This window comes from Canis lupus, chromosome 13, assembly GCF_003254725.2.
Source record: "Canis lupus dingo isolate Sandy chromosome 13, ASM325472v2, whole genome shotgun sequence".
Classification (NCBI taxonomy): Eukaryota; Metazoa; Chordata; class Mammalia; order Carnivora; family Canidae; genus Canis; species Canis lupus.
Genome location: NC_064255.1, coordinates 5,774,190 through 5,793,982, shown reverse-complemented (window position 1 = coordinate 5,793,982; position 19,793 = coordinate 5,774,190). Strand labels below are relative to the sequence as shown.

General features: G+C 38.6%; 1 protein-coding gene across 1 annotated transcript in view; it reads left to right on the top strand.

Moving 5' to 3' along the window:
• Positions 1-19,793, top strand: part of DPYS (dihydropyrimidinase) — a 76,122-nt gene that overhangs the window by 22,239 nt on the left and 34,090 nt on the right. Inside the window, exons 5-7 of the mRNA XM_035707109.2 lie at positions 9,004-9,160; positions 10,395-10,536; positions 12,627-12,769. Of these exons, the coding sequence (XP_035563002.2) occupies positions 9,004-9,160; positions 10,395-10,536; positions 12,627-12,769 (442 nt within the window). The remainder of the gene's footprint in view (positions 1-9,003; positions 9,161-10,394; positions 10,537-12,626; positions 12,770-19,793) is intronic.

The following is a 19,793-nucleotide window of genomic DNA, read 5'->3' as shown; positions in this document are numbered from 1 at the left end:
TTTTTTTTTTAAGACTATATATTTTTTTAAAAAAATATTCTCAGAGAAGTCCTACTTCCTTCCCTGGCAACTCATCCTACACTCCATCACTAATTATTTTTATTAATTTATTACTGACCTATCTTTATAGTGTTTCTCTTTATGAAAAAAAATATGCCTATTCTTATTTGTCTTTCTTTCCTACTTGAAAGGTAAAATAGTATACCTCATATTCTGTATCTTGCTTTTTTTTCCTACTTGAAAATATGTCCTGAAGGTCAGCTTATGTTAGGTATAGAGAATTTTCTTCATTCTTTCCTACAGGTGCAGAGTATGCCACTGTATTTGTTCAACTTGTCCCCTACTGTTGGACACCTAGGCTGTTTTCAATCTTCAGCTCTTGCATATAAAACCACAGTGATGGCCTTATACATATGCTATATTATGCAAAATATGTACTAGTTTTCTGTTGCTACTGTAACAGAGTGCCACAAACTCAGTGGCTTAAGACAACACAAATGTATTCTCTTACAGTTCTGGATGTCAGAAGTCTAACACACATCTTACTGGGCTAACACCAAGTTGTCAGCCATGCTTATCCTTTTCCTCGAGGCTCTAGGTGGACAATCCCTTTCCTTGCATTTTCTAGCTTCTAGAGACCAACCATGTTCCTTGGTTCTTATTCCCTTGCTCCATGTCCAAAGCTGCAGTGGTGGATGGGGAACATTGCATTATTATACTCTCTTCTCCTGCCCCTCTCTTCTATTTTAAGGGCTCTCAGATTACATTGAGCCTACCCAGTTAATCCAGGGGAAAGTCCTTATCTCAAGGTTCTTAACTTATCACATCCATGAACTCTCTTTTGCCACATAGGAGAACGTATTAACAACTTATGGGGATGAGGACGTGGATGTCTGGGCACCATTATTCTGCCTGCCACAGGAGAGGATCCTCAGAGTAAAGTGAGACTGTTGGTTCAAAGGCTAAATGCATACATACTTTTTGGATATTGCTAATCTCTTTCCAAAGGATTGTAAATATGAAATATTTAAAATATCAACCCAAATATTCTGGTGGAGTCAGACCTACTGGGGTAACACTTGTGAAAATGCTCTAATTTACAACCATCAGAGGCAGCAGAGGTCCAGAATAAATTGGCAAAAGAGGTTTCCTACACCTGGCATATGAACTCTCACATGTGATCAAGCAGAAAACCTAAAGGCATAGGGGGTGGGTTGGCCATAAATAATGCCAAACTGTTCACATGGTGAATGCCTTTTACTCATTTATAATCTAACAAATTTTTAAAATCTAACATAAAAGAGCAATACACATCTATTCATTGTTATCATATTTAAATAAGAAATAATTTAGCCTTAGAAATTTATGATATAAACACATGCTATCTGTAAATATCTTTGCCAGCCCATTCTGTCATCAGGGCCTCACCATCAGAGTGTGGTCCCTAGAATGCAGCACTAGCATCCCCCGAGAGCTCATTAGAAATGCAGAGCCTTGGACCCCATCCCAGACACATTGAATCAGAATCTGCACTTATAACTAGAACCCCAGGTGATTCATATGCATATTAAAATTTGAGAATCAGTATTCCAAGAAGCACAAAAGGGATCCAATTATTAATTCTATATTATAGTAGCCTAGCGATACAATGCTACTAAATTTGATATTATTGTTGAATTGCCAGCTATCTACCCAGAAGAGAGTAGCATGAGCATTAATAGTTATATAACAACAACATTATTTAGTTGAGTACTTCATATGTGTCTGGCACATATTTTATTTTATTTTATTTTTTAATTTTTTAATTTTTTAAATATTTTATTTATTTATTCATAAGAAACACACAGACACACGCAGAGGGAGAAGCAGGCTCCATGTAGGGAGCCCGACGTGGGACTTGATCCCAGGTCTCCAGGATCAGGCCCTGGGCTGAAGGCAGTTCTAAACCACCGAGCCACCCAGGCTGCCCCTGGCACATATTTTAATATGTCTCATGTCATTTCCTGTTTTACTATATATTGTGTAATTAGTGCAATTTAATATATACTATTTTTTAAATTGTCATAACAATGCTTAAGCCAAGTTTTATCAGTTTTGTGACTGATAAAACTGAAGCTTGGAAAAGTGTGATAAATTAAGCCCCACCTGCCCAAAGACATTACTAGCAGACACACTCAGAAACCCAAACTGAGTTGAGTGGTGAATTGTTCTGCCAAAGCAACTGTGTAAAGTCTAGAAGGGAATCCCAATTCCTTAAACACATAGACACAAACCTAGGGAATCAAGAAACACACACACACACACACACACACACATACACAAAATCAGGTAAATATGATACCACCAGAGGAAACTAATCAAGCCCCAGTAACTGACCTTAACAAAATGGAGACCTATGAACTGCCAAATAATTCAGAATAATTCTCTTAAAGAAGTTTAGTGTACTACAAGCAACAGACAACTACATGAAATTAGGAAAAAGAGGCATGAACAAAATGAGAAGTTTGACAAGGAAGTATTTACCATCAACAAACAAAACCACAAAAATCTTTGAGTTAAAAAGTACAGTAATTGAACTGAGGAATTAAATAGAGAATTTCACAAGTAGACTCAACTATGCAGAAGTCAACGACCAGAAGGATAGAACATTTACCCATTCAGAATACTAAAAAGGAAAAAGAATGGGAAGAGTGAAGAAAACCTACAGGAATTATGAAACACAATGGAAAAAAGGAATTCCAGGAGAAGAGAAAGAGAAAGGGACAAAAAGTATATTTAAAAGAAGATCAGCTGAAAACACCCCAAACCTGGGGGAAAGAAATGGACATCCACATCCATTTCTTGCTGAGTCAATTTTCATCTTTTTTTTTTTTTTTAAGTCTTGGTCCTTCTTTTTGTGTCGTTTATTTTTTTGTCCAAGGGTCATGATCCTGGACTGCCTGGGTTCATGACTGGACAGTTCAGATGGGGAGTGTAGGGAGCGGGCGTGTATGTCCGCTGCTACTGTACAGGTCTGTTTCCTGAGCAGCTCCTGACCTGAAGGTGAGTCTGACAGTGAGCTCTATGAAGGGGAGTGGGGCATGGTCCCTGGTGAGCTTCCATTGAAAGTGTGGGGCTTCACTCTGCAGTATGGATTTCACCTCAGGAAGCTCTGTTCCTCAGGCAAAGGTGGGGAGATGCTGACTGCCCTTCCCACCCTCAGAAAAGTGCTCATCATGACTTCCTCTACTTTGAGTTCAGTTCAGTAGTTCTATTTCCTTCCCTCTACTTCCTTGTCTTCCTAAAATCTACCCATATTTCTAGTCAGCCATGGTCCCTCCTTCCTTCTCCAAGCAGCTGTGGGTCTTGCCCATGTTTCATATATCTTTACCAGGGTCTTGATGTGAACCAAGAAGAAAGAGATGGAAATGTTCGCTAGGCCCACCAACTTTAAGTTGAAGCCTGAGGTTTCCCTTTGTTCATACCTTGATGTTTTCTTTTAGCACTTGTGGGGAAAAACAAAACAAAACAAAACAAAAAGCAGGGTAGAGGAAAGAAAATAAAAACTTCATGTGCAAGCCATTGAAATCGGAGTTGCTTCTGACAGTTTGCAAGGAATTTAAATTTCATGCTTATTTCTAGTCTTAGTTCATCTAAATTGAGTAACTAGAACTAGGTTAGTGCTTATCCTTCATGTGAAAAGCCTCTTTTGCAAAAATGAGGTAAGGGAACCAGAAGGCTGTCCCTAGAACACTATCCTTTTTTCTTCTGGAAGCAAAATCTGCCTCCCTTGCTCCATACCCCACGTGTAAAGTTGGACAAACCAGCTATATTTGTGTCACATATAGAAGTTCCCATCTGCCCAGCCCCAGACCGCATTCACTCACCAGTCATGTCTTTGTCCAAATAGTGTATGTGTCGACATGTGTCATTGGTTTTAGTGACACTTTTAATTTTGGTTTGAGTAGCTTTGGTTATATATGTTCCTTTTCTCTGCATATTGGCATCTGGAATTATTAATGACCTTTCAAAAAATCTATCACTTACCTCTCCCTCCTCTTCCACTAGTACTTGTATGCACATGGATTCGCTGTTTTTCTGGTGCTTTATTTAGATTGGTGGTGACTCCTCTCAGAACTTACTTGATGCTCTATTTGGTGTACATCTGTTATAATTTGTCTCACAACTATGACTGAAATTTTTAATGCTTTTTTTTAGGTTCTAGTTTAACTTGTCTTAATGATGTTCAGCTCTATTTCATATCCATATTCCTGTCTTTAAGGTATAAATAGGACTCTCATCTGAACTTATTAAGAAAATGTTTTCTTTGTACTTCTCACACACAAAGAAAACCAAATTATTAGACACCAAACATATATTAGGCACTATGCTCTAGGCATTGGATTTGCAGAGGTGATTAAGTTAATTTTGATCCTCAAGTAACCTAGAGTGAACTGAGCTATATTGTGGTTGGGTATTTTTGTTTGTTTGATATGATTTAGTTTTGGTTTTCCTTACTGTGGAAAGCTTTACTTTCCAGGCTTACTGCTGCAAAATAGAAACTTCTGTTACAGAGAGGTTTTAGATGTCTTATTTCACAGTTTATTAAACTCTGCCTCCCTCCTCCCCCACCATGTTCCTCTTATGTTTTAAAAGATGGGGAGAAAGGTCCACATAGGGGTCCCTCTCTCTATGTGTGGTTGTGTTGACCATTATTTGTTAGAGCTGAACGAGAGTAAGTCAAATTTTGTTATCCCCAGCATGATGAACTGATGCTTAGTAACCACTGCTGTTCCTAAGAAAGGATCAACAACGCAGCTGAGTCAAGGTGGATCTGAATCTTAGACTTTCTTTTTCTGTATGTGAACATCTGAACACTCTCTTGTCCTTTAAATTTAGAACAAGCTGATTTACTTTATGTCTAATTGCAAAGCAGTTGAAAACTGGACATTTTAAAACATTTTTTAAAACGAATTGTGTAACCATACGGAAACTAACATTTATGGATCGTGTTTGCTGCTGTAACAAAGTACCATAGACTGAGCAGTTTAACCAACAGAAATGAATTTTCTTAAAGTATCAGAGAACCAAAGACCAAACTGTTGGCAGAGTTTGTTCTTTCTGAGGGTAGTGAAGGAAGGATGTATTCCAGACCTCTCTCCTTGGTTTGTAGATGACTATCTTCTCCCTGTGTCTTCACCTTGTCCTCCCCCTGTATGTGTGTCCTTCTAAACTTCCTCTTCTTAGAAGGGCTCCACTCATATTTGATTAGGGCTTACCCTAATGACCTCATTTTAACTTAATTACCTTTATAAAGGACTCTCCAAATACAGTCACTGAGATACTGTGGGTAAGAACTTTAACATTTGAATTTTGGCAAGGGGGATCCCTGGGTGGCGCAGCGGTTTGGCGCCTGCCTTTGGCCCAGGGCGCGATCCTGGAGACCCGGGATCGAATCCCACATCGGGCTCCCGGTGCATGGAGCCTGCTTCTCCCTCTGCCTGTGTCTCTGCCTCTCTCTCTCTCTCTGTAACTATCATAAATAAAAAAAATTAAAAAAAAATACTTTGAATTTTGGCAAGGGACATAATTCAGCCCATAACATGAAATGAACCCAGAGTCTCAAGATGCTAGGTACTTTCATATGCACTAATTTATTTGATTCTCATAAAATTGCCACTCTAGAGAGACACTGTTACCCCACCTCATAGATGAGAAAAACCAAGACTAAGAGTAATAACTCATCTTGCAATGTCACTAACTGAAAAGTAGGAAAATCAGATTTGAATCTGAATCTATGTGATCTCTGTTTTGCTGCTTCTCTGTATTTTCCTTCTTAATCATTTCCTTTCTTTGTAAATGTAATATATTGAACCAAAACAGAGCCCAGGAAGGCTCTACTCTATCTTTCTAGCTAGGAAAAATTGTTTTTATAGATGTGTTTGGCTTTTTGTTGGTAGCCAATGCTTCCACTCCTGGGTACTCATGCCACCTTCTCTGCATTTTTCAACCTTTTATAACAGATCTTGGGAGTTGATCAAGTGCAACGCGCAAATCTAGACAAGGTGTGAACATCTGCTCTATCACTTTCATCTAATAAATGGGTCAGAGGGAGTTTAGATTGCTTTGACGTGTTTCATTACTTGGCAATCTTCAGAATCTCTCAGAGGGAGAACTCCCCTAAGTGAGAGATAGCATCATAAGTGCAGAGTCTTTTTTTGGTTCGGGGCCAAACAATGGAGAATGAACCTGTATGGGTAGACAGGATACGATGTGAACCTTGCTGAGACAGTAGGTAGAGGTTAATGATGGAGATGTTCTATCTCCCGAGAGTTGTTGAAACCATCTAGTCTCAAATGTAATCAGGTGAGTACCAGACTAGGACAGATATAGCACTTTTCATTACCAACCCGCTAAGCGTAGTAAATGAAACCAGTAAGTGAAATTGGAAAATTGCTCAGCCACATCCACAAATGGCTTGTGGTTGAATAAAACGTTTAAAAATACATATTCTTTACCAAGAAATTAAGAATGAAGCTTTTCCTAGTACCATAATGTGTATGTATAATATGATATCAAAATACTAGGGTTCTAATTCTACTGTACCACTTACTACCTATGTGACTTGGGCAAATGAGTTTGTGTCATTGAGTGTCAGTTTCTTTATCTGTCAGACCAGCATGAGGGATGCCATGAAGATCAAATGAGACACATGACCTTCAAACTATATTTGCAAAGTATAGAGCACTATATGTATGTTGGATATTTTTATTATTACTTTATTTTTGGCCCAAATCTAATAAAGTCCGCAATTTTGCTGAATTATCCCATCTGATTCTCCAGTTTATGGCTTACCTAGGCCTCTTGTTTTCCTTCTCTTTTTTACTTCTTGAATACTATCTATTTTTTGAAAATATCTTAGAACCATTGTGAAATAGGAGGAAGAGTAGTTAGGAATTTTTACCCTTTATTTAAAAATTTTAAAGTATATTTATAGATGCTTAATGGGGAGACAGTTGAAAACAGCCCAATTAATGAAGAGCTTGTTGTATAGACCAAAATTGTGGCCTGTCACATTTTAAAGGTGCTGATGCCTTCCAAAGAGATTACATGTCATCTTGTTTCAAAATGGTCCTGGCAGACTCATGGTAGATGCTGAAGCTTTTAATTTTTCTGAGAGCTATTAAAATTGTAGAACTTTGGAACTGTATTCCCATCTCACCTTGATGGGCCAAATGATTGAATAGAGCATGTGATAGGAATCTTTCCTGTATGATGAAGCACCATGGAAAATCCTGAGTTGGCAGCTTGTAAGGTGATTACAGATCAACTCTCTGAGTTTTTCATCATCTGCGCATCTGTATGTTCTCTTGGGATAGGAAGGTCTCTTCATACCCACAAATCAGACATCCGGTCCATCCTTTTTCTCTCTCCAGGAAATAGTATGTTACCTCTTAGTTCACATTAAAAAGGATTGCTTCTTGTCCTATACACCAGAAGAGATACTAATGGTATTTCCTTCTTTCTGGAAGAAGTAAGAAACAAGGGAGATGGGATTTAGTGCAGAAAAAAAGAGAGAAAGAGAGAGAGAGAGAGAGAGAGAGAGAGAAATGGAAGTGAGGGATCTTAGCAGTATCTATGTTCTTAGGAGGTAACTTTTATTGACCATAATATTTTATTGACCATAATACTTGGTTACTCAATAAGCAGGGTTTGGTAGGCTTCAGTAAGCCTTATTTCATGATTTGCAAGAGGAAAGTGGCTGGTTTGGAGAAGAAATGATCTGTGAGAGAATGCTATATTCCAGTTGAATATGACATAGGCAGCTAGTGGCCATCTGCTGTTAGCACCCTCTGATGAAATGAGTTAATTTCAATTCTCTATCAGGATTTTCACTGAAATCCACTGTCTGATGGGCCAGAGCAAGCTAGTTTGATGTGCCAGTATCTCTTTACCCTGTGTACACCTCTAGGACTGCTTGGGCATGATCAGCTTGATGCCAGTGTATCTATTATTCCAACAAATGCTAATCAGAGATAGGATTTTGATTTTAAATTCAAATTCACTATGCACTATTAGCTTTTCTAACATTGTGTGCTCTTGATGGCCTCATTTACATGATTTTTAAAATGCATTTTTGGCTAGAACTTTATTATCTGAGTGTTCTTTTATTTAGCACAAGTTTTTGGAGGAGTTTTTTTTTTTTTCTTTCTTAAGGGTGTGAAGAGATTTCTTAATCTCTTTGCAACAGAGATATACCATGGTTGAACTCCATATGACCACATGATAATCGTTATTAGGATAGTATTGCATAGAAGTTAGAACCACTGAAGTAAAAAATGCCTGGATTCAGATCCTACTTCCTCAACTCCATCTATGTTATGTTGAGTGCATATAATGAACCTGTACAGAAGTTATTTAACCCCATCATCTTTACCCTCATCTTTTAATGGAGATAATAATATCACTTGCCTGGTAGGGTTTTTGAGATAACTTCATTAGAACAGCGCATATATCAGCCAGCATTGTCTAGATTATGCTGCAGTAACAGATAAATCTAAAATATCAATGGTTTACAACAGAGATTTATTTCATTCCTACTCATGTCCATCGTGGGTTGGCTCTACCTCGGTTCCATATTCTCTTCATCCTGAGACACAACTGAAGAAGAAGCCTGTGATTGTCTAAGGACAGAAGGAAAACATTGTGGCTTTAACAGCTTCTTCTTAGAAGCAGCACATGTTACTTCCATTCATATTTAATTTGTCAAAGTAAGCCATATGGTCAAGCCTCCTATCAGTTCGTGGGTATAGCATGCAACATGCAATGCACATTGACTGAAACATAATAAGTGCTCAATAAGCAGTAATTTTAATTTTTAAGTCCTGCTCACAAAAGGTAAATTAATAGTTTGAGATTCCTGTCATCTTTTGCTAGCACAGAGAAGACTAATATTTATGTGTTTGTCAGATGGTTCTCTTAAGAGCAAATGAAGGGACTGAGTGCTTCCTTTGAAATTTCCAGGGAAAGTGGTCTATGGAGAACCCATAGCAGCAAGTCTTGGCACAGATGGCACTCACTACTGGCATAAAGAGTGGCACCACGCAGCCCACCATGTTATGGGCCCACCCCTGAGACCAGACCCTTCAACACCGGACTTTCTCATGAATCTATTGGCTAAGTAATAATTTAGCAGATGATTGTGAAGTGTTTTGCCAAAATAAGGTATTCTATGAGTCTCATGTTTGAGCATAGAACATCTTGTCCTACTATCTGACCTTTCATTGACCTCCACTGTTCTGTTCTTGAGGTGATAAATAGGCTATGGGGAGGTCCTCAACTGAGACCAAAAAAGCAGTGGCTTAATTATGATATAATTATTATCAAAATAACCCCCTGGTATTTGAATAGGGAGTGTTGGGATGTCCAGGAATGATGTATTTCTCAAGAAAAGTAATCATAACTTCCCAGAAAGTAGCATCTCTGAAAATAGTTTGGATGGCTTTTCCTGGGGATAACCTACCTGAGGGCAGGATTTTGCCTTTCATCCTTACAGTGTCTCTTCCCTAGATCAAAACCTGTTGTATGTATACAGGCACATCTGTTTCTTGGGTTATATCACCACAGAGGAATATTCAAGAATATGGAGATGATAAGAACAAAGCATAATCAAGAGACCTGGTTCTAGGCAATAAATGATAGAAAAGGTGAGGAAAAATTAGAAGAGAGTAAAATTTCAGTAAACGTTATCTGATTTCTCTGAGAAATTCAAATACCAGACCCAAGTTAACAAAGAGATTTTCACAACCAAAGTTCAAGAGTTCATTTACCCTTTTCTTTCAGCCTCCTTCATTCTTCACATGTCTACATCTCCGAGATTGTTCACCAGTCAAAACAGGATATCTGTTGTTGGTGACATGAACATCCTCAGTCAGTGTCACATCTCTGCTCATCACAACATTGCCATTTGAACAGGAGCTGCCTCTGTTCATGTGGATCACTGAGCTTCATCTTTGTGTAGTGCTCTACTCACAAAGAATTTTCATTTACATTATTGCCAGTGATCCTAAAATAATTATTATTGAGTACATAACATCATCAACTTCTAGATAAGACTGAGCGTTGGACAAACTCATAATCACAGAACCATCCAGTGATGGAGCCTAGATCCAGTTTTTCTGACCTGAGCATGATCCTGCATCACACTTCTTACAATAATATTATTTTCCAAGGTGCTTCCTAAAATAGAGATGGGCATGGGTGAAATATGTACTTGAGAAATCCACTCATTCTCCATTACAGTTTTCTGACATTCAATTGAGAGGAGAATCAGGAGGACAGGAAAAGTTCTGGTAGTTTCCTCCTGACATCTTTTATTTACTCATCCCACACTCTCATGTGTTCTTCTTTGTCAGTGGTGATCTAACCACAACAGGAACGGACCATTGCACTTTCAACACCTGCCAGAAAGCTCTTGGAAAAGATGATTTCACTAAGATTCCCAATGGGGTGAATGGTGTTGAGGACCGGATGTCAGTAATATGGGAAAAAGGCGTGGTGAGTTTCACAGGATCTAGTTTGTTTTGATGAACAGTTTAGCCAGGATCTGTCTCATTTCAGGACCAGAGTACCACAAACCTTCACAGAAAAGCTTTTTGACTGTTTTTATTAGAGACTGGGAATGCAACACCATGACCATTGCCACCCCATTCCCCAGGATAATAATAAGAAATCATTTTCAACTCTGCCTAATTTAGTTTAGAAGATGCATTGCATCATTATGCAGACATTAGGAGGTAAATTTAGATTGGGTTCCAAGAGGAATACTCTCTAAGTCTATGAAACGTTATAGCCCTTCTACTTCATTTCTTGTGTCTTTTAATTCCCAGTTGGAATGATTAAAAATACGTGAAGGATTTTTATTATGTCCATATCTCCTTTTCATGAAATTTTTGTAGATGTCCCCTTTTTGAGGACTTTTGAACATCATATTTTTGAAACTGCTATACCAAGTCACATAAATAATAATAATCCAAAGTCTAGCAAAAGAGATTTTTTTTAAATGTCCATGATTTAAAAATTTCTCCCTGAGCATGGAGTAGAATCAAGGGGCTAAATATTCATGTGTTAACCTGTCCATCCACTTGACATGTGCAGTTGCACGGATCAGTGGGGAGAATTGCCTGGTCAGACCTGGGGCCACCATTTTCATGCCATTCTCACCCATTTCTCAGAAACCCTCCCTTAGATGACATGTTACTTCTCTTACACTTCAGAATCCCCTCCACATACCATTCCTTCTAACTCTAATCATTTACCAGTTCTTGCCATTTGGATTTCTAACATGTCTTCTTATTTCCACGCTCATATTTACTACTCTAGTTTGAGTCCTGTCTTTTGTTTGGATCACTGCAGTAGTCTCACAGCTGGTGCCCCTGCTGCCAGTTTCTCACTTGCTACAGCCTATGCTATACTCTAGTACTAGCGCTGCCTTCCAAAAACAAAGAACAATCCATGCTACTTTCTTCTTTAAAACCCTTTATTATTCTCCATTATTTACAGGATGATATTTGAACAATTAATTTACATGTAAGGATCTTCAAAACATCTCTCTATATATAGCCCTATCTTTTGCTAAACATCCTTTCAGCCCTTTTTACCTCTACCCTAACCCTAATCATTCCCAAATTACTCTTCTTCTCTTTCTCTTTGCTTAGATTTTCTTGCTAAAAGTTCAACCGTTTTCTCTGAACTCGTGCTATTAAAAAATGAGTATGTTCATTACAGCAAACTTTCGTAATATACCAAGTGTAGAAATGACTTTAAAGTCATTGAATATTTCTTAATAATGTACAGGAAACTGCTATTTTATGAAAGATTCAGATGGTTTACTCATAGGAATATTACTCTCAGGATGTAGTTTTTAATCATTTTGTGAGACATGGACACACTGATGATTAAATAAACCTTAAGGATGTTCCTGACCATATAAATGTACATAGGGATAATCTCCCAACATTTAAAAAGAAACATATTGTTTCAGAGAGACCACATTTATCCAAAGTTTGCCCATATGAAAATACCTTGTAATAAACTGTCTGAGATTACTGGTTCATGTACAGTTTGATAGCCACAAAATTTAATCTCTTGAGTTGATTTTTCCTCTTTCTAAAAGTGTTGTCATCTAATTTAAAGGCCTATCTTATTTTAACTCTATAATATTCTGCCTATTATCTACATGATCATCTCATAAATCCTAGGTCTGCAGTAAGTAAACCAGATCATAAATGTAGTAGGTGGTAGTCAACTCTAAACAAAAATTGGAAATCCTCTTGCCAACATTCAGCTGTTGTCTGTGTGATTCTGAGAAGGATGGGGAAAATTAGTGAGACGTGGCGGTTAAGCCTAGGTTTTTAAAAAGTTATCTTCAAGCTTCCATTTATTACATCATCCCCATCATTATAAGGATAGTTTAAGACTTACAAGCATCCACAGATGTATTTGGCTCCACAATATAAGAAATTAGATGCAGTTCTGTTTGGTTCTAAAAGATACGAGTTTTGCACTTTTATTGATAGGAGATTTTTTAATGACCAAGTATATGGTCATTAAAACAAATGCATTTTCTTTCTTGAATTGTTTTACAGCATAGTGGTAAAATGGACGAAAACCGGTTTGTGGCAGTTACCAGCACAAATGCAGCTAAAGTCTTTAATCTCTATCCAAGAAAGGGAAGAATAGCAGTGGGATCAGATGCAGATATTGTGATTTGGGACCCAAAAGCCACAAGGTAAGTCTGAGTTCTTATGTTCCTTAGCTTCTCCATGGAGAAAAAGCACTAACTTTCAAATAAATTATTTATTGGCCTCCACCAGACACTTCTTATTAGTTGATTTATTTAGTCTATTTTTGAGCCTGTGCACAAGATAAGAGTCCTGATGTACAAATGTTCCTTTGTTTTTCTTGGCACAGAGGATGCAAAAGTTGTGTTGCTTTACGGTTTCCTTGAGATGCATTTGTGTGTAAAACCCATATGAATTTACCACTTTAGCAGTAAGCTTGGCAGACACCTGAGTTCACAAGGAGGAAAGGTATAGACCAATGAAGAAAACAGGAGACTTACTTTGAAAAGGGCTGACTTGAAAACTCAAAATAATTACAGCCTTTTTAAAGCTTTCAGATAGAAAAATTCCAGCACAAAGGATGTCACTTTTGAGTTAGCCAAATTTTCCAGTTGAGTTCATCTTGAGCTTATCATTCCCAGTAGACTCCAGCTTTTTTGTTTCCGATTTCCATAATTCTGTGTTAATATTGCAGATTTGGCAATTTCCACCAACTCAGGAAAGCATTCAATAGAAGTTGAAGCTCTGGTAATTTCTCCTTCTAAAATATTAGCACAGACAACACCTGCATCCCAATTTGTGTCTTCCATAACCTTTGCATTTGTACTGCAGAAAGTCCCACATACCTTAATGTTGTCTGTGTGTGTGAGCACACGTGTAGACAGGGATACATAAGACCTTCCACTTCTACTGAATCGGAATTATACTAAGCAATATAAACTCTATAGTTTCTTGGAGGTGTTATTGTCACAAAGGCCCAACCTCCACTGAAATGCTCCTCTAGGGAACTGAAGACTACCTCTAGGGAACTGAAGACTGAAAAGCACTAGAGCTACCGTCCATTGCTATGAGCTTAAAAATAAGCCCTAGATATTCCCATAGAAAATGCTTATCTTTTGTAGTTTAACACTTCCTGGGCATTCATTGTCCTAACCCAGGCACCAGTTCACGTTGTGGACAGTCCATAGTCAATGCCAGCAGCCCTCCATGAACATGTACCAGCTTGATGCTGGCTTGAGGTCATGCAACACAGTACATGGTGATATGAACATCTTGTTTACATAAATGTCCTCTAAGATAGCAATAAGGGACAACTCAGGGTCTTTGTTATGATGTTAATGAGGAACTATTGCTCATGGAAGGACTAAATATCTGATTGTCAAACCATGGAGGCCTCTCTCCCTGAAAAAGAAATGAAGACAAATAGAACCAAATTCGGGGCAGCTTCTCTACTAGACTAGAAGAATTGTGCTTGGGAAGGCGAAGGAAAAAAAAATTACTTGGATTTGGATTAGTTTGTGGATGAATTGAACATGCTATGTTTAGAGAGTTCCTGATATTTTAAATATCACTCTACTTATGCTGTTGCGCACCCAGCAGGGGCCTGCCCAGCATCATTTCTGCTGTGATTCAAACAATTTAGGCTGCTGCAAGTACTGGGACAGATAGATCTTTTGAAATAATTTGTGGCTTAAGGAGATGATGATTCTTAATCAGAAAACCTCAGAAATTTCAAAAGGGAGAAAACATGCAGAAGAAATATTCGTGAAAAATGGTGTTTTTGGAGCATTGCATCTGGGAGAGTCCTGATAATTATTAGCAATCATTTGCATTTGTACCATTCTCAGTGTTTTAAAAACTGCTTTGATTTCTGAAACATGACTTATCAAGGAGGTCCACTTACAGTGATGGGAAGACCAAAGCACAATGGCATCTGTGATCCGTTGATACAAGATCCATTGATCCGGTGTTTCTGACTTTGCAAACTTTTATGTTTTTCATGAGATTTGGTACCATGCTATCTCCTGATACCAAAGCAAAGCACTTTATACTGTCCTTGCTTGGGCATGTTCTGTTTCTTCTTTCATTCAAATGGGCCAGGCACAAAAAGACTCTTTGGATTTGATTCTATTCTCTGTTACTCCTTTTCAAAGATGAGGGAGAAATGAAAATAGTCAATTGAGTGATCCAGCCTTGTTCCTAATAGTGTGAAGAGCCATGGGAGGTCATTCCCTGTGTTCTTCTTTTTAACCCTATGCCTGGCATCTGCAGCAACATTCACCTGAAGCTGTTTTCATTTGTGGGGGTGACATCAGCTCAGGGGTAAAGCATTGTCTTCCAAAGACAGCTGGACAAAGAGAAATGACCTGAACCTAGGGGTGTGAATAATTCACTTACTTTATTTCCACATATATTGTTGCTTGGGGAATATTTATAGGCTGTGATTATTTCTCTTTGAGTCATGTTTTTAGATGATATAAATTTAGAGCACTTTCGCACAAGTTCGAGTTGCTGATTTCTGTAACATTGTTTTGCCCTTCCTTTCCTATTCAGTTTTTGCAGAAGAGCACATAGTGATCCAGATGTTTACTTCTTATTTTTTCAGAGCTATCTATTACCTGCCTCGTGTCCCTCATTTCTAATCTAAGAATAACTAATCTAAGGTCAAACTAAAAAGTTTCTGTACTTTTAAGTTTCTATCTCTCTTTCTCTGATCAATTCTCTAGTATTTCTTAAATGATACTTGTCCTTCACTTTATAGCAATCATGATAGCAGATAATTAAATATTTGCATTTTCATATATGTGACTTTGGGGATAAAGATACGCATTGACGTTTAATTATTAGCACTATGTCTTCTTTACCTACCTCTGCTTATCGTGTCTGCCTTGCTTTGAGGGCTAAATGAAGACAGCACAGCCTGAGTACCTGCTGTGTCGGTTCTGGGTCCCAGCTCCATCCGTGCTCAGCTGGGGACCCAGGCAGGTCAGTTAGGCTGAGTAGCCCCTCTCTCATATGTAAAGTGAGATTATTCATAATTGTTATGCCTACCTCATCATATGAAAGAATTTGTGTGAAAATGTGTTATAAACTAAGACAGTGTTCCCCAGAGACAAGATTATGTATTGTTCTGGTTGCTTCCTATTTTCTAGTAGGGCTGGTGTCATTCTTTGTTAGCCATCTTCATTTTTAGGTATCCTCAGCTGTTTGCCTGAGGTGCCCAGCGAGGCTGATGAGCCAGAGGCTTCTATTTTTCTGACCCTCAGATTCTTTAAAAAAAACGAGACCTTTGTTTTTCTTTTCTTTTCTACTGTCCTTCTGATAAATGGAGAAATATTCTCTTTACTTGGCAGAATATATTGAAAGGATCTAGCCCTCTTCGGATTTCTGTGACTTCTTCTGCATCTCGCTTCTTCAACCCTTTAAGAATTTTCTCTACACCACCCTCAGGATGTTTTGCACTATCATGATTCATCCCTTTCAATGTGAAAATTGCAGAATGTGGGAAACAGGAGAGAAGGGGCAGTTGGAGAGGAGACTTCATAGAATAATGAATCTGGAAGAATATTTGAATAAGAAGAAAATGTGTTTATTATGCTTCTTATCAAAAGAGAGAATTTTGTGGAAACTGTCTGCAAATTCCTTATCTAGGTCGATCATAGCTCCAGCTTTCTTTATTCTTGGCCTGATTGTTATGAGAAAGTTGCTGGCTGTTCCTGAACAAAATTTATGCTGATGACCTCAGTGAGGACCTTTCTGAGGCATGACAATATTTTTAGCTTTCTCCAGCTGCCCATGCACCCAGAGCCTCCCGCTGGCCTTCGCCACTGAGTCGCTGCTGTGGGAGTCTGCCTCTACCCACCTTGCACACGGGGCTCTGCTGGCTGCCGCACACCCGCTTCCAGCACCAGACCACTGTCTTTACTCACTGACTTCCTCTCTCATTAACATTCTTGAAGTTGAATCCGGTTTTTAAAATAGACCTATTATTTCAGAATACTTTTAGATTTACTCAAAGATTGCAAAGATAGTACAGAGCTCCCCTATATGCCACACTCAGTTTTTTATTATTATTCCTGTGGTAGATTTGTTGTTATTAATAAGCCAATATTGAAATGTTACTATTAACTAGAGTCCAACTTTATTGAGACTTCCTTAGGTTTTTTATTTTATTTTATTTTATTTTATTTTATTTTATTTTATTGATTTTAGAGAAAGGGAGAGAGATTGTAAGCACCCACAGCAGGGAGGAGCAGAGGGGAAGAGAGAAGAAGGGGGAGAGAATCTTTGGCAGACTTTGCGAAGAGCATAGGGCTAGACCCAGGGGCTCGATCTCATGACCCTGAGATCATGACCTGAGCTGAAACCAAGAGTCAGTAGCTTAACTGGCTAAGCCACCCAGGCACCCCAAGGTTTCCTTAGTGTTTACTAATATTCTCTTTCCTGTTCAGAATCCCATCCAGGACACCACATGGCATTCAGTCATCATGTTTCTCTAGCCTCCAGTGGTCTGTGAATTTCTCTTTCTTCGTTTCTGATGACCTTGAAAGTTTTGAGGAGTACTAGTCAGGCATGTTGGTAGAATGTCTCTCTGTTATGATTTTTCTGATAATTTCCTCATTATTATCCTGGGTTATGGATTTAGGGAGGAAGACCATAGAGGTAGTGCCATTTTCATCCCATCCTTCCAAGGATCTATGCTATCAACACGACTTATCACTGCCAGTGATGACCTGGATCAGCTGGCTGAGGTAGAGCTTATCAGCTTTCTTCACTGTACAGTGCACTCATTTTCTCCTTTTCCAGATTATACTTTTTAGAAAGAAGCCACTGTGTACAGCCCACACTTAGGGAGTGGGGAATTATGCCCTAGGTCTATGTTTTAATTGATTCTACATCTTCAGGGCCTGGCCCAGTCCAGCACAGCACAGAAGCACAATGAATGTTGAATGGGTGAGCAAGAAGGACCCTCCACAGTACATGTAGGAGTCATGTGACTAAGAAATGTCAGCAAGCACATTATATGCTTAAAGTTGCTGAGAGCAAATCTTAAATAGCCTCACCACAAAAAAAGAAATAGTGATTTTGTGACATGACGGCTTTATGGTAATGATTTTGCACTATGTAAATCTATCAAATCACCTTAAATTTCCCCTATTTGTCAATTATATCTTAATGAGGCTGGTGAAAAATAAAGAAATGGCATGACAGAAAATTGGAAATACTATATTCAGTAGCAGTTACAGAGAGAGGAAAAGTAAGAAGCCTAGCATCTCCTCACCTTATGCTTTTAACTTATTGCAAGTTGTCAATAAATGATTTTTGAAAGAATGAATCAAGATGAATATAAGTCGAAAAGATTTTCCAAAGAGAGAAGGAAGAACTGCTCCCCTGCTCTTATTTTCTTTGTGTTTTCTTAAATTTTGAGATTGGGGAAGAGTGAGCTTGTTAAGCAGCTCTTATAGAGAAGAAAAGGAAGCAAATAGAGTTGCCTTCCTGTGAGCCTTCCTTCAAGTGGTTACTCAGCATGGGAGCACCGAGGTGAACACTGTGTGAGAGCCAAGCCTCACCTTTAGGAAGCTGACAGGAAGCAGGAGAGGAGAGGAGATATAATGGCAAATACAAATATAATATCAGTCTTAGGAGGAATGTGTTAAGAATAGCCATGAGAGGCAGGAGCAAGATGCCACCAAAGTTCAAAGAAGATCATTTTCACCTTAGCACTGTCATTGGTGTAGGACCACATTAGAGGGGAGAGTAAATGGGGCTTCTGGCTCTGAGTGTCAAGGCTAAAATATGAAGGCAAGATAAACCAAGGGTCTGGATGGAAAAGAACCAAGGCCAGGGATTACGTGAGAGAACAGGTTCAGGCTGTGGAAGGAAGCGGGATGGTGAGAACGTCATGGGCTGCCTCTCTATAATTTTACTTTTGTTTATTGTGACAGAGGCAATTTTAAACAGAGCTCATCTAGTGGAAAAAACATCGTTTGATCAGATGAACGTATCTATAGGATGTTTTTTTTTAAATGACTTTTATTTTACCTACCTGGTTTTGATATATAGCTGAAGGTTGGTGATGTGAGGGCTTTCCATCTGACCACACCGTTAGAGGTTGGCCAAAATTTTCCCTTGAAATTTCCCAAAAGGTTTTAGCAAAAACAATTGCTCAATTGACTAGTTAGTATCTCAAATGAGAGCAACATGCATTTCACCGCAGACCCTGAAGGGGGCGCCCACAGCCCACACTGAGACCCAACCGGGCGATTTGAGGTACTGGTTATGCAAGCAAAAGCCAGCCTCTGGAGAATGGATGTGTTTGCTAATAATTTTTGGCTTCATGGTACATAGATGTTTCCCTCTTTTTCTAAATTCTCATTATTTATTAATGGCATGTAGAAGTAAGTATGCTTGCAACACAATCTGTTACCTTAAAAATGGGCTGCATTATGGTTACTGAGGGCGACTAGAGCCAAGAAAAAGCAGTGCAGCCATGCCCTCTTTTTTTTTTTTTTTTTTTAAACCCGTGAAAAGCTGGATGATTCCAGGATGAGAAATCTGACATGTGGGATGGATGGTGAGAGAGAATTGGGAGTGGGAGTCTGTAGAGAAGGTTTGGACAACCTAATGAAAGATTACCTAAGATGTTACCAGCCTGTAAAAAGTTCCTGCAAAAATCGACTGCAGTAGCTCTTCTGTGTCATTGCACAATAAAAACAAACTGCATTTGGTGCATATGGAGCACCTTTTCCAGAAGTAAAAAGAATCTGCTGTATTCAGCTTGATGGCTCATTGAGCTAGTGTCTATTGGTTGTGACAGAGAAATGTGCCCTAATGCTTCACTACTTGGGTCAAAGATTCAAATTTAAGGACACATTCCTTATCTAAATGTTTGGCTTGTTTCTGTAGAACATTTTGGGACTCAGAGTCAAGGGGACGAAATCAAGAGTAGGATTTTCATGTGGTATCAGGAGAGAATCTTGTGGCATCACGTAGTCAAGAAGGAGACTTGTCAAATTAGCCAACTTGTTAAAAATCGTTTTAAAGAGGATGGCATGTAAGTTATTTGCAAGCTCATAGCAGCAGCAGTAACTCACGTTCTGGCAATTTAAGACTATCCTATGAGCCTCGGTTCTTCAGTATTCATTAAATAGCACTTAGTTACTATGGCAACTGTCCCCTTTCAGTATTTAT